Source organism: Oxyura jamaicensis, chromosome 20 (genome assembly GCF_011077185.1).
Source record: "Oxyura jamaicensis isolate SHBP4307 breed ruddy duck chromosome 20, BPBGC_Ojam_1.0, whole genome shotgun sequence".
In the NCBI taxonomy this organism is placed as follows: Eukaryota; Metazoa; Chordata; class Aves; order Anseriformes; family Anatidae; genus Oxyura; species Oxyura jamaicensis.
The window spans coordinates 13,649,545-13,672,388 of record NC_048912.1 but is presented as its reverse complement, the minus strand read 5'-3'; the positions used below and the strand labels follow the sequence as shown (position 1 = coordinate 13,672,388).

Sequence of the window (22,844 nt, the reverse complement as noted above, 5' to 3'; positions counted from 1 at the left end):
GTGGAAGTAATTGTGTTAATATCAAAGCTGGTTTTCAAATGAAATGAAGAGGGCTCCACTCCGTGCCTTCCGTGCGAGGAATCAGGGCTGCACGATGAAGGGCTGAGTGCTAATTCCTTGCCAACACTTTCCTCCACAGATAGTCTTCAAGACTTCAGCAGGGCTATTTGTGGAATATTTCAGGTACAGTCACATATAAATTCAAGTAAGGTCCTGCCTCAGCCTCACCTTTGATTTGCATGTTGCTCCTGGACAAAGAGTAATGTTTGTATTTTTGCTCTGTCTCTGTACAGCACCGAGCACGGCAGAGACCCATGCTCATGGGCAGATTCTTTGCGCTCGATACCTGTGGACAGCAAAGCTACATGCAGGGCCAGAAATACCTATCAGGCTAATGGCCTTGTTAATACACAGGAGCAATTTTGAAAAACACTTGGGCAAAATTAAATGAACAACTATTATTAATTAAGAACTGTTTGGGGTTCAGGTGCTATCAAGGTCCCAGATGGCCCCACGTCCACCACTTCTGTCTGCAGCCAGGTCCAGATCTCCCTTTTTATTTCTCGTGCTGAAAGTTTTCCCTCCCTGCAGCCCCATTGCTGGAGTGCACAGACTCCCTCCTCCTCCTCGGCAGGAGGTGGGCAGGTCTAAGCACATTAAATACACAAACACATCGTGCTCCTTCTTTGCTTCATCAAGTGCCGCCTTTGGCATCGGTGGTCCATCAGCAGCGGAATCTGAGCGAAGGCTGCCGAAAGGGCTGGGGGAAGGGAGAAAGCAACAGCAGCGGCAGCAGCAACGAGCAAACGGAGCAGGCAAAGCGCCCCGTAGCAGAGGGGAGAGGAGAGCCCAGGCAGGCTGAGCATTTCGTGCTTCTTCATAGGAGCTTTCTGCAGCCCTCACGCATCCCTTGCGAGCACGTGTCCATCTGCATCCCGGGGAAGAGCGTCTTTCCAGGAGGGAGAGCTGGAAACCAGGCAGAAGAGAATGGGAAGGATGTAAATCAGCTATTACTGCCTCCCGGAGAGAGGTGAGAGAGGGAGAGAGAAAGGAGTTCAGGGGGATGAAGCTGGAGGATCCAGAGACTCGGAGAGGAAAAGTTGCCCTGACGGGAGCTTCTGCGTGCTAGAGCCTGGGCTCTGCTCCACAATGGGATTTCTTGTGGCTAAGGGAAACCTCCTCCTCCTGCTGTGTGCCAGCACCTTCCCCGGTAAGTTTGAGAGGCTTTTCTCCCCCTGCTCTGCTCTTTAGCCCTTTTCGCCCTTAGCCTTCTCAAAGGCATGCTGCAAAGCCCGGTCCCTTTCAGCGAGGAATTTCCCCCCCTCCTGCATCCCCCTGCCCCGTTGTAGCAGTTCGCCTAAAAATATTGCCCTGCTGAGCAGTGCTTTGCTTTTATTTTCTGCTCCTTGCCTGAACAGATGGGAAAAGGGTTAAAGCTCAGTGTGTCCTCAGACGGGGGGAGGACACAGAGGGGCTCAGCCTCTGCTTCTTGCTTGGGCTTTTCTCCCTGGGTGAAGTGTGTTAATGTGTCTCGGGGCGATAGCTCTGGCTGGGGAGAGCGCAGCCAGCTCTCAGCTAATGCTTCCCTTTGTATAATCCAGGGCAGGCTAAAGACTAAGTAGGAGCCATATTCCACGAGGGAGAGACCCCCGCTCCCTCTCCCCTCTGTCCTTGGTGGAAGATGTGTGTGCACGCATCCTGCACAGGGGCACAGCCCCCGGCAGCCCCCTGAAGAAGGGAGGATTTCATTTTTAGTAACCAGCAGGCACCACTGACAGCTCCTGTAGTGAACGTGCACGGTCAGGGCTGTTCCTTGCAGCATCCAACTTTTAAAGTATTATTGAGGGAAACTGCACTCGTGTTCAGTCTGTGCTCTCCCCCTTCCTCTTCCTTCGCCCTCCGTTTTTGTGAAATACCAGCTATGAAGCTCAGTCTGAAGAGCTGAATTTCAACCTCTCCTTTATTATTACGATTTTTTTTTTCTGATGCATTGGATGCCAGTTTTCAAGTGTAAATCTGTTCCAAGGTCCCTCCCTATCCCCCAGCAGTGTTTGACTAACACGGCTGCTTTCTCCTTTTTGTCTTACCCTGCACGTATCCCCCTTTACTGCTGACAGACTTCACTGCTAGAAGCTTACCACAAAGTGGCCGGAAAAACTAAACCAGCTTCAGGGGAAAATGGCCCGTGTGGTGGTTTTAAAATCATTTTAGTGATGCCCCACAGGATTTGACCACGGTGGGTGAACGGAGGGAGAAATATATGGTAATGTCTGGGGGAACAGGTAGGTAAGTCCCCAGGGTGGCGTCACCCTCCTGTGTGTCCCTATGTGGGGACATCCCTGGAGTCCTTGTAGGACAAGGCTCTGCTCCCTGCGGTGACTGGTGGTGGGCTGGGGTGATCCTGCACCTCACCCGGGGGTTCACAGCAGCTCCCGTGCCTCACCCTGCCCTGCCCGTGCCATCCCCGCAGCCTTCGGCCACGTGGAAACCCGAGCCCACGCGGAGGAGCGTCTCCTGAAGAAACTCTTCTCCGGGTATAACAAGTGGTCCCGCCCCGTCGCCAACATTTCCGATGTGGTCCTGGTTCGCTTCGGCTTGTCCATCGCCCAGCTCATCGATGTGGTAAGTGCAACCCACTCATGCAATGAGCAGACAGGATTAATGGGGTCGGGGCTGGGGGGAGATGCTCCAGGTGCATGCGGGCTTTGAAGGCTGGTTCAGGGTCAGGTTGGGAAGCCTCTCCTCTCACCAGGAAAGTTATCACACAAACAGCTCTGCTGGAATGAGGTGACTCGTGAGAGTAGCTGGATCCTTTATTCTTCATTGACTATAGCCAGAATCCCAAATTCCTTACCAAAACCAGTAGGACTGATCACAGCAGAGCAGTGGAGCTGCTGGTATAAGTGCCAGAGGGTCCTGGCTAAGGAGAAAACAAACAGCTAATGTAGAATTTAAGCCATAATTGTTAACACTAACTGACACAAGCTGAGGGGAATAGTATTTTATAAATCTCTGGAAGATAGCTGGCCTGAGGAGCTTTCTGCAAATGGAAGTTTTTGAGGGTTGTTAGCTGCTCTGGCAAATACAGAAATTATTCCTGAATGTTTGCTTAAATAGAAGTCACATGTACAAACTGTGTGTGCTGTGTACAAAACAGCGTGGTCTGCACTCTGAGCTGATATCTATTGAAACGGTATTTAAAGGATTAATCTCTTACAGTGTGTTGGGATCGAGTGTCATAAATAGAGGCGATCCCTGCAGGACGACGGAAGCACACACACACCTCTAGCTTGTGCATGTCTTGCTCCTGTGTGATTCTCTCAGTCCCTGTCTGCACACAGTTGGCAGAATTCTGTTGGTGCCTTTGCACATCTCTTGCACAGGTGTTGGTCATGCCTTTAGAGGCTCTCTCTGTCACTTTTTACTGTATTCCTGTGGCAGATGAAATAGCGGTGATAAAGGAAAGTATGATGCAAATTAAGGACATTGCTGGTGAAGGACAATCACAGCAGGTGACTCTACACTTTGTCTTTTGAGATAAGAGTCATGAAACTGGAGGGAAAAAAAAGAAAGAAAGAAAGAAAAAAAACCTTTTGGAACTACTCTTAACGAAGATGAGATTTCTGAGTATTTACATCTCATCCATGAGCAACCGAAATAGCCAAGGCAATAAACAGAAATCTTAAAACATCCTCGATACCTTTTCCATGCTTAGTGCTGCTGGAGCCTGCCCATTTCCTCCTGGCCACAGGAGCCCTCCTGAGACAGTCAAAGCCTCTTTCTCAATGGTGTGGCATTGTGACCTTCATTCTTAATGACTCCCAAAATATTCAGGCTGAATACTGTGATCGGTCCATAGAGCCTTAGAGCATTGTAGTTTTACGGGAAAAAATAGACAGATTTTTACAGGGGAAAGAAGAACTTGAGGCTGCTACATGGCTGTGAGAACTAGTCTAAACACAACAGGCAGCCAAGTGCCAGAGTGAGCGATGAATGAAAAATGCAGCAAGCCCAATTGCAGAGCTTTAGAGACCTTAGATGCAAAAGAAATGCAACTAAGGAGGTGCAGGGAGTGGGAAACAAAGATACCAGTTGCTGGACTGTTGCATGTCCTCATGCACAAGATACCAGCTTCCAGCTCTGTAGCACAGAAAGGGCCCTGCGGTCCTCCCCTGCCTTACATCAGACTGAGGGATCTGGAGCTGTTTGCAGTTGCTAATGTTGAAGTTGTTCGGCTCTCATCTGAATAATTGATAAGGGTAAAGATGAGACATCAGTGACTGTGAAGGCATGAGAGAGACTTTCGATTATGCAGCTGCGGAATCGCGGAGGGGTGGGATCGATACACCTGCTTCGTGGTGCTTCTCCCAGCCTACTGGAGGAGAATTAATCTTCTTAAAATCATGTCAGTGGTTAGAAGTGCAACCAGCAGGCAGGCTTGTGCCAGGGCTGCTGAGAGGAGAGGTCTCATCCCCTCCGACGCTGGGGACAAGTGACACCCCTGCCACCTCAGCACTTTGAGTGTCTGTGTCCCTTCCCAGCAGTGACAGTTCTGGTGCAAACCCCGGTGCAATTGTTAGACCTGGTGTGCAGCTCCCAACAACAAGAAGTCTGAAAGAGAAATCAGAGCTGTATTCAAATGCCAGCTCCTGCTGACAAAAGCTGGGATGGGAACAAAAATCAATGTGAAACTTGACAGCCCCACACGTCCTCAGCTCACCCCATTGCGCTGGGGGTTTTCTGAGATAGGATGGTAGGGGGCTGAGCACGTGTCTGGGGGCAACCACTAAAAAACACACCTGGGCTCCTCAGACCATGTCTCTGTGGAGCTTTTTGTGCTGTGGAGGAAAGAGGCCAGCCCATGCAGCTCCACCATGGCTGCATCCTGCAACCCCCTGCGAGAAGAACCCAAAGGACTAGAGCCACCCTTTGCTGGGGTCAGGACAGCAGAGCCCTTGGATGTAGTCTGGAGGTGGAAAACGGGCAGGAATTGCCACAGGGATCAGCACCCAGCCAGTAACAGGTAGCCCCGATGAGCCTGGGAGCCCCAGTGCAAGGAACGTGGTGGAGACCCTCGGGCACCTGGCTTGCAGTGGTAGGAGAAGCCAGAGCAGGGCACGGCAGCCCCCACCAGTGCCAATTCACCCAAGGAAGTAGCTGGAATTTTCCTTCCTTTGTTGCTTACTTGAATGTTTTTTGTATTCCTCCTTCCTCCTCACACTCCTGGTCCCCAGCCCCTGGATGAGGATAGCTCCGGTTGGGTTTTACACTTGGTGCTACAACCACGGTGAGGAGGAGGCACAGCCCTGTGAATCTCCCAGCTTTTAGTGTTCAAATTAATCCTGAACTGGCACAAGAGCAAGGTTAATGATGAGCGGCTTGCTTCCGAATAAGCCCTGTCAACTGAGCTGGTTTTGTTGCCAGAACAAGGAGAGAGAAAAGAAACAAACATACAAACAATCTCTGAGCTCTCAGACTGAACTCTGCCCCACGTAATTCATCCTGGTTATTTACACAAGGTTTGTAACTTGTGTGCAAGGCAAGAAACAAATAATGATTAATTCTACTATGGTGCTGCCAGTTTTGTGTCTGCCTTACACTATTTAAAAGTGTATATGTATTCCCACCTTCTCATGCTATTTTTACTTAGAGGTGGGAAAAAACCTACAAACTGACAACATGGGTATACACCAGGCTGCCCAAGGGATGTGTGTCAGCAGAGTAGCTCGTTTTTTTTTCACAAAAGTCCATCCATGATGCTCTAAGTTCATATGTTTTTGTAGAAGGAGAAATAACACTGAGCCTCATGTTTCCAGAGCTGTGTTCACTGATCATGTTACGCAGAAATACTAAGCACTACTTGACGATGAAAATGAAAATTGTAAGCAATGTGCACACGTGAGTGAAAATAAAAATGCCCAGCATCCTCTTCCATCAGTGCTCAGGACACAACCTCTGCCTGTCCTCGCCATCCTAGGCTGAACCCATCAGCACCCAGGAAAATCCCAGTAAATTCAAGTCAGCCTGCTTGCAGGATTGCTTCGGTGCAGGCTCAGCTGTTCAGTGGTATCAGACAGCTGTGCCCTGTCCTGTGTTAAATGACAGAAACATCTGCTCTTTGCTTCCAAGATGGAACTTATACATATTGCAGAGGTGATTTAGAATTACAGAAATGAAGTACAATTAAGAGAAATGTAATGAGTTCCTTGGGGCACTTCCCCTGCTCCTGTAACTGATATCTGATCTTGCATTTCAGGATGAGAAGAACCAAATGATGACCACGAACGTGTGGGTGAAGCAGGTGGGTGCGCCAAAATATGTGCTTTTCCATGTTCCATTTTCAGTTTTTCAATCTGAGCCCTCCCAGGTTTGTAACTGCCCTGTTTTTGGCAGGAGTGGCATGACTACAAGCTGCGCTGGGACCCCCAGGAATATGAAAATGTCACATCCATCCGAATCCCCTCAGAGCTCATCTGGAGGCCGGACATTGTCCTCTACAACAAGTGAGTGTGAGCTCTGTAGCCAGAAGGCAAACCTATCCTTGCAATTTTTCTCTGTCCATAGCATCAAGGAGCTTCTTCCAATTGTCCCTCCTTGTTTAATTCTCTTTGGTCGAGGTCTATGTAGAGTCTCATAATATCTGTCCTACATTCTCACAAAATCTGTCCCAGATGTGCCGTAAATATCATGACTAACATTCATCACAAGGGCTTTTTTCTCCTAATGATGCTCTCTCTAACAGTGAGTTATGTGGGGGATGCCAGGTACTGTTTTCTCTTCACATGTTGGAGAGACAATTAATCTGGATAGGAGCTCTCAGTCCCTTTCAGCTTCATTTCACCAAGGAGCTCTCTCCTCATTCATCACCAGCAACTGGAAAAGCCAATTACCAAAGATGGGCTTAAATAAGGCAAATATGCCAAAAAACGTCAGACCTGCATGTCTACAAACACAGGTTTCAGGTCAGCCCAATGCAATTCTAGAATTATTCCTAAATAGGTATTTTCTCCTGATCCCAAATGCTTGAAATCTCTCTCTCGTATGGACACCTTGCAGGGAGCAAGTGGTGGTTTTCTTTCTTTTTCAGCCTGCTGATATTCTTAGAAAGAGTGTCCAAGTGCCAGGACTGATTTCACCTTTGCTTATCACAGCAGAGTTCTCCATCTCCTAGGGTGCAGGATACCCCAGGCTGCCTCCCTGCACGGGCTCCAGAGAAAACACTTGCTGCGAGCATCAAATAAACCAGTCTTTGTACATGGCTTACACTCAGAGAAAACACTCAGAACAGAAGCCGCTTTCATTTCTAATAAACAGTTGCCTGGTTCTGATATAATTTTGCTTTTGTTTAAAAAAAAAAAAAAAATGCTGAAGGAGAAATCTGTCTGGGGGATTGCAAGCTTTGGAGACTATTGAAATTGTTATCTTTCCTGTTAGCTTGCCTCTGATCTCCAGTGGTGTGGTAACTGCAAAACTTTTGGAAATCACTAGAGATTAGACCACTGGAAATTACTAGTTCCTGGTCACATGGACCTTCCCGCCCTACAGTAAAGAGTGTGAATATGATATTACAAGTGCCTCATGTTGCAGCCAAGAAAATTGTTCAGTTTCCAATGGACAAAAAAAAAAAAAAAAAAGTCTTTGTCCTTCTCATTGTCTAATTACTGACAGTGGTATAGATTAACAAATCTCCTTGTCTGTGAGGCCTTAATGGTCCCTACCCCTTTGGTTCAGTGTGCTCGCTGTGGCTGACGGAGCATGGGCCATGCAAGGAGGGCCCTAGCACTAAAGAAGGAAACCTCAGCATCCTGCTGTATCCCTATGGTAGGTAGCAAGCTCTGTCCTGGTGCCCTACGACCACGCTGTGAGATGCAGTGCCCCAGACACTTAAACTGAATCTATGGCTCCCCCTTTATCCATGCTTATCATCAATCACCATGCATTCTCCCGATGGTTGTCATGAGTCTATCATACATTTTTAATTGCTTTCTTTATCCATGAATTAAACATGGCTGTAGACGCCAACCACTAGCCAGTCAGTAATGGTTTTCCATTAATTCTGTAGCTCTTTACTGCTATATTTGCCCATGCTCTTTCATATAGTGTCAAACACGTTTTATGTAGCCTGCTTTCTGCCCTGGATGTACTTTTCTATCTGGCTTCTTACCAAACACATCTGAAGCTGCAGTCATCATCTTAGCTGCACTACTCTAATGATCAGTTTTCACAGTTTTTAGGGGTTGCAGGGCAAGGGCAAGGCAGGGCAAATGTGGTGCAGGCAAGGCTAAACACGTAGCCTGAGGGGACATCAGGATGAGATTCTTCTGCACAGCGCCTTACCAACTGCTTAACCCTTCCACACCTCTTTTTTATGTTTCTCATTTCAGTTAAAAATGTTTCAGGAAGGTTTTGCAAACATAGTGAATAGTCAAGGGTGATACTAATAAGGCCTCCCTCACATACTTTATACATTGTTTAAAGGCAACTTCAAGTCATACAGATAATTCTGTATGACTAACACGAACAGAAATGTCTGCACGGGCCTTGGTGGAAGAGAGAGAGTGGCCACACTGGCCTTTTGTACTCTTCAAGCTTTTTAATGTGAATTATTAACTGCTTACCACGTACTCTGGCAGAACTATGATGTTTTTGTTTGGGATGATATCCTTTAGAAAAGAGACTTTCTGGACAGATTACATGAATGCCTCTCCTGTTTCCATGTTGGGAAATATATAGAAATGGCAAAATTTAAATTGATTTGAGATTTACATTGTTAGGGAAACCTAACCCCTTGTTGTGAATTATTCTCATATCTAAGCTCATTATTATCAAAAAACTTCCATTTATCCACTCTAGAGGCTCAAATTAAATCAGTAAATTCAGCCGGTTTGGCCTAGAGAGTGTATGTAGTTGTCAACATTCATAAGGAATCTAAAACCAAATTAATATCCTACAGGGAAATTAATATGCTGTTGGTTTTTCAGGCTTGATAAGTTCCAAGACTCTGTAAATAGTCTCTACTAGATGTGACAAAACATATGTATAACAGAGGAATATGAGTTAATAGTGAAATGACAAAGCCTCTCTTCTTCTCTGCCAAGAAGGCCAGCTGTTCTCTATTTGAGGCTGTAAAGGCTCTTCAGACGCCACCAAATCATTTACAAATGGATTATCTAATCTTCTCCATCGACTTTGTTTCCCATTCATGAATGGACTTTAAACACACTTTAGTCTTCCTGTGCATATTTGAAATGAAAAAAATATTTTGGGGGGTCTAATCAGCCCTTGGGGCTGCATTTTGATTTTTTCACTGCTCCACCGCTGTGCTGAATGATTTGGATTCGTTATATCATTGAAACTTCGGAGGAGAAAACCCAGAAACAGGAGGTTTGCAGCCGGTGGTCCAGCTGTTAAAGAGGAATGCAAGAACATGTCCTTGAGCGTAACGGATAGACAGAGAACTTGAAATGTGAGCTTCACTGGCTAACTTTCAAGTACATATACAGTATAGAATTGGAATATTTATTTTCTCTACCCTGGTGATTACAAATCCTGGGAAAAGGCTATTGGAAGTATTCAGACCTCATCATTTACTTTTTCTCAATACTTTCTGGTGTTAACTGTTCCAAAAAGAAAATCCATGCTTTAGTCTCCAGAGTCAAAAAAAAAAAAAAAAAAAAAAAAAGAGAGAGAGACGGGATCATGCATGATGTGAATTCAAATAAATATTTCAATAATTAAGAGGAGGCAATATCTTGAGAACTCACCCAGTGATAATATGGACAAAAAGTATTACTGTACCGGGTTAGAAGTTCATCTGGCAGGCAGCTTTTGAAAATCATACGAAAGCAAAGAGTTCTTTGAACTACACTGTAGTGGCTTGTTCTTTTGAACTGTACTATGATGTTTGCAACTAGTGAGGCTTATGGAGTAACACTGGCTTCCTGACTCATCTCAAAGCTGTTTGAAAGAAAAATGCCAAAAAGTGCCCCAGTCTAACCTTACAAATGTTGGAAACATTCCTGACATTTTTCTTCATTTGTGTTCATGTTTGCCCAGATCTTGTCATTTTGCACCAGATTGTACTTATAATAGGCCCATAATTGCTACTTCACACTTAAGCTTTCCTGATTCTCCTGGGAGTCTGAAATATTTTTAGAGAGGAATTATCTCTGTAGATGTCTTTGAGGTTTGCCACCAAGCTCTTTCCAGCAATGCAGGAACTGATAGAAATCTCTAAGAGGGGTCTCTCTCATGGGCTGTTGCTGAGTTAGCATCTAAAGCTTTCTTCTACCATTAAGTACAGGATGGAGCCAGAGTTTTACCTCCAAAATGCTGATAAGGATGCTTCGCAAAGGGAATATTGGAAGCAAAAGCACAAATCCAGTACTCCTATAGCCTCCCGAGAAACTATTTCACCAGTGTAGCACAACCACCTTCTGGGACAGATGCTTACTTTACTGAGGAATTTATTGAAATTTCTGTTACCAATGATTTCTCAACATCTGAGACAAGCAAATGTTGGGATGAGACCAGCAGAAGTTGACATCAGTGCATAGACACCTCCATCTATGCACCCAAGATCTGCTTTGACACATCTGCTTTGAACTTAAGGTGCCAAGAGCTTGGATATGTTCAAAATCCAACAGGACCAGGTCCTGAGCACCCTCTTGTAGCTGTCCCTGCTTTGATGAGGGAATTTGATCTTCTCCAGAGGCCCTTACCAACCTGTGAGTTCAGAGCAATCCTTTTGCTAGTGAAAAATAATTGCTGAACCTTCAAAAATTCTTTGATTTGCCTTTGGAGCATTTTAATCTGAACATTACAGATGCATCTCTTTAATATCTACAAAAAGGGTGCAGAGTTGATATTCTAATGGGGTCTCAAAACCCCTTTTTTTCTTGGTTACTCTTGTTGGATGAAAAATGCTTTAAATGAGGACATTCTAGCTATACTCATACATGGATATAGCTAATTTTCAAGCCTTTAAAGCTCTGTTTGGATTTAAATTGTATCATCAGAAATTAAAATAAATGTGTGCCTCATTTACATGCATTCTGAAAACATTTAATTTCGTGAGACGATGTATCTCCCAAATGCAGGGAAAATAGAAACTGGCAAAAAAAACCTCCATCAGCAGAGCTCTTTAATGAAATGCGGTTGATGGCTGCCAGTAAAACAATACCATCCTTGAACCCTTAGAAACTCAGAAGACTTTAGAAGAGCAGCCTTTATTCCAAAAATGAGGAATCACAGGCTGCAGAACACAGCAGCACCATTTCCATCAGAAAAGGAACAAGCAACACTCTTCTCTTTTGGTGTGAGCTGTTGTATTTGACATGAAAATACAAGAGCTCCAGCACTTGATTACTGACAGATTTCTTCAAGCTGTCAGGTCAGGGTAATCGGGAGAGCCTGATTATCTTAATTCTCAAGTTCTTGTTGTGATGTTTACCTTGTGCTCGCTCCTGCTCCCAAATGGCTTTTCAAGACAACAGTCACAACACAGTGGTCTAGATTGAATAAGAGGAAAATGTGCTACCTCTGTAAAGGAATGACTGGAGATTTTCCCTGCAGATCTCCCACCTACCTGTCTAAGAATCACTCATGTTATGCAGTGAAAGTTGGCACAGCTTGGCCAAGAATGGTGCAACAAAGCTTTCCACAAGAAAACAGGGTTTCCCCCATCTCTTAAGTGCAGACTTCATTTACAGATAGTTTTCTCAGCTTGATACCTTGGAGAGACTGAGGAGAGGCTTTGGGAGACTGTCAACAGATGGGTGACCTTGTTTGCTCCTTCCCTCACGTCAAGGTAAGCAGAATGAGAACCCTGCCTTGGCAGGAAGCCAGCAGGCACAGCTCCCAGCTCAGTAAGCATATGCTTGAAGGTCCAGCGTGGGTGGCAAGCCTGGGAAAATAGGCAAATATACATACATACACACACACACACACACAAAGGGTTAAGACCACTGCTAACACTACCTTTGCACAATATAGCTGGCTTGGATACCCTCTATCCCCAGCAGCTTCTTAAAAATTGTGCACGTATCTCTATACGGAACTGTAGTGAGAAGTCCAAACATCCCCAGTAAAACCCATCTGAGGTCAGGAATTTCTTCACAGCCTTGTTAGGTGGCTAAGAGAAAAGCAGGAGGATTCCAGGATGTTTTGTGGCCCCTCAGAGTTATTAGCTGACTCCCAGTTGCAAGGCACAATTCTCTAGGGCTCTAGGGTTCATTTCCACCATGGCACTGCAGGCAAAATCCAAAATCCAGCGTGGACAAAAAAAAAAAAAAAAAAAAAAAAAAAAAAAGTCTTCCTCATTTCAGCAGCTCAGGTGCTGAAATAATTGGCATACAAGCTCTGCAGCATCCCTCTGGTCACAGCTATGCCTACAGAAGAGAGGCATGTGGGTAGGCACGGGAAGATGGCAAAATTGCCAGACAAGACAGTTGTGGGAATGAAACACGATGTCTGTGCAAACCAGCTACACAATACATGTGGGAATTATTATTGTTCCTGGGTGTGCTTTTAGCAAGAGGTTCGTGCCCTTTTCCAACAGCCTTAAAAAGGATAAAGAGGCACCCGTGTTGTTTACCCAGCCACTAACATACTGTGCTACCTGAGAAAGAAACAATGGTGAATGTTCATTATCCCTTTGCCGTAATATAAGTCCAATTATAAACATATTGTTCCATTAATGAACAATTTAATCATGCCTCTGAGATCTCATTAAATGCTGAATTGGATTCCAAATTCCTATTGAGATTTAGAAAGAAAACCACCAAGAACAGCAAATGCTGGAGTGTCTCTTGCTGTGCATGTTTCGTGTCTCAATCTGGCTTTACAGGGCAGGCAAAACCCAGGAGGAAACGAGATGGTTTTCAGCCAGAGAAAACAGTCCACAAGTGTAAATTAGATATGAAAAAGAAGAGTCAAGAAAGGGATTAGGTGCATGGTACAACATACAGAATAAAAGATAATGGTGGTTTTGCCTTGACACCTTTGGGACAACAGTCTGGGTTTGTACATATTTATAGCTTTTCTGCCAAAAAAAAAAAAAAGACATTTTAAAGCTTTAGAAAATGTTCAGTCTAAAGGTCAAAAAGCACCGGGTCCTTTTCTATTCTTTTGTTTTTCCAAAACTTGTGGCAAAGAGCAAACGTTTTATATTATAGCAGCAAGATTTGAGTTAAAAAGCCTAGTTCACCACCACACAGTCATTCTGGGTTTATTTTTCCATGAATTCAAGCAAACTGGAAAATAGTTTCAAGAAACAGCTATCTGGGCTGTGATTCTGGGGATCAGGGGCATTTCCATCTCTGCCTGGATATGTGTTAGACAGCTCACTAAGGGCCAAATCCTGCCAATCTTTCCCAAAACAATACGGGCTGTCCCTGAGGTCCCAGCACCAGGACCGGGCCTCAGTGTTCCTTGGTCTCCCTCTTTTCTCTGACTCTGAAGTTTTCTGATATAAAATCTTGTTTTGTTATCCATGCGTCTGATATAAGCACACAGTCCTCAATTGAGAGTCCCTGTAAAAGACACTGAAAATGGCAGCTCTCTCCCTGACGGGGAAATCAAGAGATAAACTTATTATTCCTATTGATATAACATTCTTACTGTTTTCCATGTAAGAGACTGAATGATTACCCAACACTTTCATTTATAGTGGCTGTCACAATTCTACAGAGCTCACAGCCACGCCTGGTTCCTCCCACCTCCAAAGCAAAGGAAACTCAATCAGGACATTTATGGGAGACCTTTGAGGAAAACTTGTGTGCATTTATATCCAGGGCATGGCTTATGCAATGCAAGGCCTGACATCTGTATGCAAATCCAGTGCTTGCATGAGCCAACAGAGTTCAAAAACCATTGGGTAGGGTGGACAGATCTAGTGTTAGGGCATGATGCATCTCCCAGGTGCCCTGAGTACAGTTTTGGAAGCCAAGCACTAAATATCCTATTTCTTTAGAACTGGGAAGTCCCATATGACTGTAGCCTCTTTCTTTCTTTCTTCTCTCTCTCCCCAGTGCTGACGGTGACTTTGCGGTCACCCACCTGACCAAGGCTCACCTCTTCTATGATGGGAGAATTAAATGGATGCCACCTGCTATCTACAAAAGCTCCTGCAGCATCGATGTTACCTTCTTCCCCTTTGACCAGCAGAACTGTACAATGAAATTTGGCTCCTGGACATATGACAAAGCCAAGATAGACTTGGTGAGCATGCATAGCCATGTGGACCAGCTGGACTACTGGGAGAGTGGGGAATGGGTCATCATTAATGCTGTGGGCAATTACAACAGCAAGAAATATGAATGCTGCACAGAGATCTACCCTGATATAACTTACTCTTTCATTATCCGGAGGCTGCCACTGTTCTACACTATCAACCTGATCATCCCCTGCCTGCTTATCTCCTGCCTGACTGTCCTGGTCTTCTACCTGCCCTCTGAGTGTGGAGAAAAGATAACTTTGTGCATCTCCGTGCTGCTGTCCCTTACTGTGTTCCTGCTGCTCATCACAGAGATCATCCCCTCTACCTCCTTGGTCATCCCCCTGATTGGGGAGTACCTGCTGTTCACCATGATCTTTGTCACCTTGTCCATCATTATCACCGTCTTTGTGCTCAACGTGCACCACCGTTCCCCACGCACCCACACAATGCCTGACTGGGTGAGGAGGATCTTCCTCGACATAGTCCCACGTCTCCTCTTCATGAAACGTCCCTCCACGGTGAAGGACAATTGCAAGAAGCTCATTGAATCTATGCACAAAATAACCAACTCACCAAGACTTTGGTCCGAGACCGACATGGAGCCCAACTTCACTACCTCATCTTCCCCCAGCCCCCAGAGTAACGAGCCGTCGCCCACATCTTCCTTCTGTGCCCACCTCGAGGAGCCAGCTAAACCTCAGCCTATCTGCAAATCTCCTTCTGGGCAGTACTCCGTGCTGCACCCAGAGCCTGTACAGGTGACCTGCTCCTCTCCGCAGCCCTCACGCCACCTCCTGAGTGACACCCAGACCACATCCATCTCCAAAGGCAGGTCGCTGAGTGTTCAGCAGATGTACAGCCCCAACAAGGCAGAGGAAGGGAGCATCCGCTGTCGGTCCCGAAGTATCCAGTACTGTTATCTGCAGGAAGACTCTTCCCAGACCAATGGGCAGTCCAGTGCCTCGCCAGCATCCCAGCGCTGCCACCTAAATGAGGAGCAGCCCCAGCACAAGCCCCACCAGTGCAAGTGTAAGTGCAAAAAGAGTGAGGTGGCCGGCACACCGGCTCAAGGAAGCAAGACTCACAGCAACAAAGGAGAACATCTCGTCTTGATGTCCCCAGCCCTGAAGCTGGCAGTGGAAGGGGTTCACTACATTGCAGACCACCTGCGAGCAGAAGATGCAGATTTCTCTGTAAGTATGTAACTCAGCCTGCTCTCCTTGGGTAAGCCAAAAATCCCCTGCTAAGGAAGCCCTACTAAACATGAGGTCTATCAAAGTTTACTCAGTAAGTATAATCATCATGGTTCCTGGACACACCAGCACTATAGATATGAACAGAGAGCTTGTCCTTGGGGTCTTGGCCGGTATGTGGGCCAAGCCATGCTCTGGGCTGCTCTAGAGCAATAAGGTTCTCCAGCAGGAAGGAGGAGTAAAGTTGTTGTCAAGTACGACCAGTTGTAAAAGAGAATAGTAATCCTCCCCCAAACCCTTCTTCTTTTCTGGGATGTGTAGGAGGGGATTTAATTTGTTTTCCTTTTTAGGGGATCAAAATGTAGCTAGAAAAAAAAAAATCCTTTAGTACTCTAAAGCCTGAACCATTTTAAAACACCTCTAATTGCAGCCAAGGATGTGATTTTAATTGAGGCCAGAGGGCACCTTGCTGAATTGGGCTCCGTGCAGCTATTCTTCTACAGGGAACAGCCAAAGGAGGTGCCAATGTAATTTGTTGTTGTCCCATTCCTGAGAACAGTATCAGCGAGTGCACTTTGACGTTGGTTGTGACAGCGTTGCCCTAGCCTTGGTAGTTCAGCAGTTCACAGCCCTGCTCTGTGCACAAGGGGTCACATCACAGCTCTGAATTATGCTTTCAGTTTTTTTGCAGATAAAAGTCAAAAACTGTATTATAATGAGATAGCGCAGAAAAAGAATCCTCCCTGGCAGCCAGCTGTGCATGCTGACCTTTCCTGAGCTGGTCAGGCTCTGACCTGTGCCTCCACCAAGGGTGAGATGTCTTCTGTGAGATGCTGAGTGCCACTGACCCTTGTGAGCAGTCAGGGAACTCAGGACCTCACTGGAACAGGCCCTTCACACTGCTGTGCATAAAAACCCATACCCAAAGCTACTACCTGGGAGCAGAAAGCCCTTCGTCTGTAGGAAGCAGCTAGGATGGAGAGAGAGAACAGAAAAGCAGGGATCTGATGGGAACGTAGCAGGCTTCTTTATAGCTAAGCCTCTGACAGACAGGGAATTCACGCTCGGTTTCCTGTTCAGCACTGACTGAGCCTTGGAAAGCAAATTCCCCAAATAGGCTGAGGCTGTGGGAAGCGCGTAGTAGCGTGGGGATGTTGCAGGGTATGTTTAGCTCTGCATGCTGCGATTCCTCATTAGTGGACTTCCATGGAGCAGTTGGCTCTGTCTGTGGGAAGGTGGGTGGGCAGATGGGCAGACAAACTTCACACTTACTCTCAGGGGGTAAATATGGCCACAAATAGAAGTAGAGGCTGAAGGAATTTATTTTAATGGAGATGGTGATGCACATACAAATGCCACATCCTATTACACCTCATAGCTCTGCCCCTACAATTCTATGGATACAGCATGCGAGCTAATTATGGCCTTACTGAAGGAAGCCACAAGCCTTTTCCTAAAGAAGACATTATCTGAGTTTCTGAGAGGTATCAGCCAGCAACAGTACCTTTTCAGCTGTTCTTACAGTTCGATTGTCTCCAGATTTACAGACAAAGCAAGTCGCAGTGCTTTTACGCAAGACTTCCTGGGCTTGAAGAGTGTCTTTTTATTTGCATTTTTCACAGCACTGAGCACTTAGCAGCAGCAACAAAGGATTAAGTGCTGCTGTCCATTTATGTGCTCCTTGGTGCCACAGTTTGAGAGGCCTCTGCTCGTTAATGTATTTCGCTCCACAACATCCCTTTGAGGAAGCAGCTGTTTATTCCTCATTTTGAGGAGTGACAGCCAAACCACAGGGATGAGATGACCTGTTCAAGGTCGCAGAACAAAATTCGTGGCAGAGAAGGGCTGTGAATCCCCTCCTTCGTTACTCAACAGCCCAGCTCCCTTTTGAGGGCTAAAATATTCTGCAAGCATATTAGGACTGTGGGAATTAAACTCTGCTCTCTCCAACTGGTCATAATAACAAGTAAACCCGTGGAAGTCAATTGATTTTAACTCACATATTTCCCCATGGTGCAAATGAAAGAATAATACATCAACAATACTTCTCCTTTCAATTGATTCTCTTTCTGCTAAGCTTGTTGATATCAACAAGAACTAGGTGGATGAATATCTCGAGTTCTTTCCTTTTAATCCATCACTGCAACTTTCTTCAAAATGAAAATGGCCTCCAGAGTCTTACACCTTCTACTACTCTTGCCTCTTGAACTGAGGCAATTAACCCGAGGAGAAAGCTATTAGACATAAAAAGCAGAAGAAAAGGGGCAATTCTGTGGGCTCTAAGCAGACTTCTTCCAGGGCAGCCTGCGAGCAAAGGCACCATGAGAAGAACCACCAGCAGTGAGCGCAAAAGGGTCACCCTGGCACCGTCGACGTCCCAGGCTCCCTGGAAGAGCGGGCTCCCTGCTGCAGCTTTCTGTTCTTTCATAGCAAATGTGGTCTGCATGATAGGCAGAGGTTGGCTTTTCATATCTGGGGGAATAATTGCTGGCCCTGACTTTTTCCCTTTTCTGGAGGAAATGTGCTCTCATGGAATTGAAAATTACTGTAGGGAGCAGAGCTGATCTAGTAAAATAAGAATTTACTGAGGAAAAAAAAAAAATCAGTATTCAATAATTTGCTATCATCTTAAAATCAAATTGTGGCATTTCTACCAGGGACAGAGGTCTCCAGCAAAGCCATCAGCAGACACCTCTCATGCAGCTGCAGCCCTGAGACACAGCTCGATGCTTCTTGGGTGATATTTTCGGAGACAAGTACCTTCGCAGAATGGGAACAGAGCCTCTTTTAAACCTTCTCTTTTCTAAAGCACCATTGCCACAGGGGCAGTGTTTCTAAATTAAAAGTAAATAGCTCATTTAATTAAGTGCTTCAGCAAAGAGAAAACGGGAAATGCAAGAGGCAGTTGTTTGTTACAAAAAGGAATCTGCAAACAGCACAAGCACAACAGCCTGCTGGGGGAAATGCAAGATGGAATTGTCCTAGCATATGATAGAAATGCCATTAGAAATTAATTGCAGGCTGAGAAGCAAAACAAGTTGCATGTCACACACAAGCCAAAATAAGCAGACACCGTCTGGAAAGCCTCATTGTCCTCGTGACTGTGTGCATCTCAGGACTACTCTAATAAGAAGTCTTTGAAGACAGCTTAAAAAATAAAATAGCAGATAAAATAGCTGAGAGGGAGGGAACACAGGATAATCTCACCGGTTTATTTTTAACAAAGTACAATAAAACCCCTCAGGACTGCTCTAATCTGTGCTCCTGAGGATCAGATGTCATTTGGGGGTCCCCAACCTCAGCCCTTCCCTCATACTCTGGGGCCCAGTGCCCTATTCCCACTGCTGGGACCTCTGGGGTCTGGACCAAGAAAGAGTCGCAGATTCCCTGATCTTGCAGGAATCTGGGGGTGGAGAAGTCAGCTGGTTCCTGCCCCTGATCCTTTTCCGAAAACAGTTTTGAGTGAGCCTCTTAAAAACTAATCAGAACACAGCTCAGGAGCTGGGACGGCAGATGCTGGCAGCTGCACAGATGCTGCCAGAGAGGCCTCTGCGGATCATGCTCCACGTGGGATGCTGGAGAGGTTCTGTCACGGGGAAATGCTACAGAGCTGTCAGAACACAAAACAAAACAAAACCCAGACCATTTGCTTGTCTCTCATAAATAGCATGTCTCTGTGTACTGAGCCAAGGAGCTAGAGCAATACCGTAATCCTTAACGAGACTTCACAAGGCAAGTAATGAGGGAGCAGTTAAGAGCTCACTGTTGGCATTGCTCCAGCTGAGTGCTGTCACTGTTGAGGCAGAGAGTGCTTTGCAAATACACTGGATGACTCATGACCAGTTTATGAAGGGCTCAGCAAGCCAAAATGAGGAAAATTCACATACCTTATCTGCAAAGAATAGTTTTCTTAGCATAACGAATCATCACATTTGTCCCAGAAGCCAGGGCTGCATATTCTTTCCCTCTGACCCATCTTGATTCCTGTGTACCATCCACGAGGCATAAGATAAACTTTAGTGGTGCATCCGTGACTGATGAAGAAAGGGAAGACTCGAGTTTAGGTGAGTTTACTGAGCCTGTGCTCAGAGCTTGCTTGTTTGGTGCTGGCAGATCATACTATTTTAGGACAGAAGTTGCCACTATACCTGTGAAAATATAATCTCCTGTAAATGGTTATTTCAGTGACATTTGGACTGCTTTCTTTACCAAAGTGATTATTCAGCATTATCAGTAAGTCCTTAATATATATAGATAGATATATATACACCAAGCAAGGTCTCTTACCAAAAATAATAATAATAATAATAATTGTTCTGGGTTACTCATTTCTTAACCATGTTTAAAACAAACCTAGGATCTGAGAATGAAAAGGCCTGCACCATTAACATTATATTATTATTGATCTGCACTTTTTGTTCATGCTACCGCCCAATATATGCAGCAGCTTTGGGCACAGCAAAGCTCTGCTCACCCAGGTAGGTTCAGTAAAGCAGCCCCAGCAAAGCACATCCTTGGCTTTGCTCTCTCCTTCTCCTTACCACCACACTCCTGATTTTCTGCAGCAACGACCACGGGAAAGGTTTGAGCTAGCTCCCGCTGAGCTGTTTTCCCTAAGAGCAAGGCAGCCTGCCAAACTTCAGCCCAGAGCTCAAGGCGACATCAGGGCTGTTAATCACGGAGCGGTACATTGCAGGGAATTATAATGGCTGCAGCCATATCAAATAAAGCTTCACCATCTAACCAGTCCTCTTCCTGGGAAAGAGATTAATAACAGCAATGGCATAAAAGAAGTTTTCATATGTATGTGGTTTCTTACTTGATGAAATATCCATTTACAACAGGTCTTGCCTGCTGGTATTAATAAGTACTAGATTTCCCTGGGGAGGAATTGCTGGAAAATCCTCCCACAGCAAGACAAAAGTAGAGAAAAAGAAAGATGAGGAAAACCGCTTCTTTTATTTGCTGGTTCATTTTCACTGCTTACTCAGCCAAATCTGTAAATCCCTTCACAGAATGAGTTTGGCTTCATTAATCTGTAAGCAAATCTGTTTACTAGCACGAAGAAACGAGCAATTCCTTTTCCTCCCTCAGCTTGAATCTCAGCCTCATTTACACACCCAGTTACAGCGGTTGCTCATGGAAAATGGGATCGTGAGTGTGCAGACAAGCTGAATTATCCACAGGCATACGTCATCCCTGGGGAGCTCTGAACAGGGCTTGCAATCACACGAGCACACCCACACAGCCTGGGAATGTCTCCCATGCAGGCAACAGAGCAAATCTTTGCCTTTGTGCATGGCCATTGTATGTGAGCGAGACCCTTCCCTCCTATCTCAGGACTTAAATTAAAATATTGCCTTCAGGAATAAAGCACTATTAATCTTTAAATGTTATTAGTCTCAATTAAGCCTCCATAATTGGTCTTTCATCTCTGTCTTGCAGGTGAAGGAGGACTGGAAGTATGTTGCGATGGTCATTGACAGGATCTTCCTCTGGATGTTCATCATTGTGTGTTTGCTGGGAACTGTCGGGCTCTTCCTCCCGCCGTGGCTGGCAGGAATGATCTAAGCATAGCCCCAGAAAGAAGAAAATCTATCCCGTCCTGTGGGTTTTCGTTCACCTGGAAGGAGATGAGCAGCGAAATGGAGCCAGCCCGCTGAATAATTTACTGCGTGTCTGCGCATGAGTTGTTCCAGAGCACTCTGGGAACACTTTCCAAGGTCACATCATTTTGCCGAGCCATTTTCATCTCCTCCATCTAATTTAGGGGAAAAGTTCTCATTAAAGATTGTACATAGCATGGTGGTATTCACTGGCATATACTCAGCAATGTAAGCCCATGAGCTTGCTCCCTAAAGCAGCACCAACAGAGGCTTCGTGTATCCAAAGCAGCCCCTGGCAGATCAGCTCCACTCGTCTTCAGAGCTCTCCGCGTGCCCTGCCTCGTAACCTTGCCCCGTCCAGCTGAAATGGTTCAGGACCGTGTGTCCCTGTACGAGTCCTTTGATAAATAAAGTTCCAAATTCGGGATACCTGCGCAGGGTGTGTGCTGTGCATTCAGGGGTCAGCTGGCACAGGCGGACAGTGCTTTCGTGGGAAATTTGCTGGATCCCAGTTCTGGCTGCTGCTGAATAGCTGGGAATCACCCTGGGCTGTGAAATCCTTACCTAGGTAGGGGACGAGGCTGGTGTTACACCAGAGGTGGGGAAGGCACAGCAGAAATCGGGGACAGTGTGTTAGTGTAACAAAGAAATGGGCCGTTCCTTATGGAAACCCGAGCAGGACAGGCACCGGCACTAGGGAATTCAGAATGGCACTTTGCAGAAATTACAGGAATTTGGGCTTTAAATTCAGTTAGTCAGTCTGAATGTCTCATTTATCAGATTTTAACCAGCCAGTTAAATAAAACAACAGAAAGAAACCAGCAGGCATGGGCTGACTGCTGCTAACAGAGCAGCACTATTTCACCCTGCTGCTGACCTGTCCTAGAAGCTGCTTATTCTGGATTAATTTTATTTTTCAAGCCCAAAGCCCCGTGCAGCAGACCCTCTGTAGGTCCTTGTACAAGTCAGAGCCTGGGGTGGGGGGCTCACGGCACCCCAACGTGGGAGGGTGGGACATGAGGCTTGCTCACACTTGGAGAGCTGCATTGGCTTGGGACAGAAGCACTGGAATGGGAATAAAATGCCCTCAGGAGACTCTTTCAAACACAAGACACTGCACGCAGTTCAAGCAGTACAAGCTAAAAATCAAAGCAGTGATCAGGCTGCTTGGCCTGCCGACCCCGCACGCTTTCCTCATGGCAGGAACTGCAGCTGACCTCCTTCTTCACAGCCTCGACTTGCGATCCCAACACAGCCCAGCCCTGGCGTGGGCAAGTTCCCCAGGAGCCGTGCTGGTACGGCAGCCAGCGAGCCTGCTGGCTCTTTGCTTGTTTTCAGAATAAAGAGACTCGCTCTTTGGAGATGCTAATTTATCCCTTTTCACAGTCAGCGAGCTTGCTTATGGCAAGGAAGCGAAAACAAACAGTCAAACATCTTCAAGGTCTAGTGCGTCCATGCACAAGCACAGCTGCAGCCAGCGTGGAGGCGGCTGCATGCGGAGGGGGACACACTGTGGTCTGTATGCAGACAAGCTGCTCTTGCACAGGTGGCCTGAGCTCACAGTTGAAGTGCACGGATGAAATAATCAGGGAGGTGGGAGGATTTCTGACCCTGGGCACTGCGGTGCCCACGACGGCTGCTCAGAGCTGCCTGTGCAGCCTCCTCCTCCAGCCCTCGAGCAGCAGTGACGGTGGTGCAGGTGGGAGGCTCGGCTGTGCACGCACACCTGTAGCAATAAAACCACCCAGGCTGTCTGAGAGAGGATGGAGTGGGCAACAGCTTGGGTCTCTGCTCTTTTGGCCCAGCATAGGTGGGCTGGGGCAGCAG

At 46.1% G+C, this 22,844-nt stretch overlaps 1 protein-coding gene across 1 annotated transcript; it reads left to right on the top strand.

The window, feature by feature from the left end:
* Positions 1–638: 638 nt before the first annotated feature.
* Positions 639–21,450, top strand: CHRNA4 (cholinergic receptor nicotinic alpha 4 subunit). Its single transcript, XM_035344089.1, has 6 exons — positions 639–1,210; positions 2,471–2,622; positions 6,257–6,301; positions 6,394–6,503; positions 14,031–15,411; positions 20,857–21,450. Exons 1-6 carry the CDS (start codon positions 1,150–1,152, stop codon positions 20,980–20,982), a joined length of 1,875 nt encoding a protein of 624 aa, XP_035199980.1. The 5' UTR covers positions 639–1,149; the 3' UTR covers positions 20,983–21,450.
* Positions 21,451–22,844: the final 1,394 nt, after the last annotated feature.

Excerpts from the sequence above, each read along its gene's own strand:
- CHRNA4 (XM_035344089.1), top strand. The coding sequence starts at position 1,150 with ATGGGATTTCTTGTGGCTAAGGGAAACCTCCTCCTCCTGCTGTGTGCC. Across the intron at positions 2,623-6,256 it reads TCGCCCAGCTCATCGATGTG|GATGAGAAGAACCAAATGAT; the intron begins GTAAGTGCAACC and ends CTTGCATTTCAG. Across the intron at positions 6,302-6,393 it reads CGAACGTGTGGGTGAAGCAG|GAGTGGCATGACTACAAGCT; the intron begins GTGGGTGCGCCA and ends TGTTTTTGGCAG.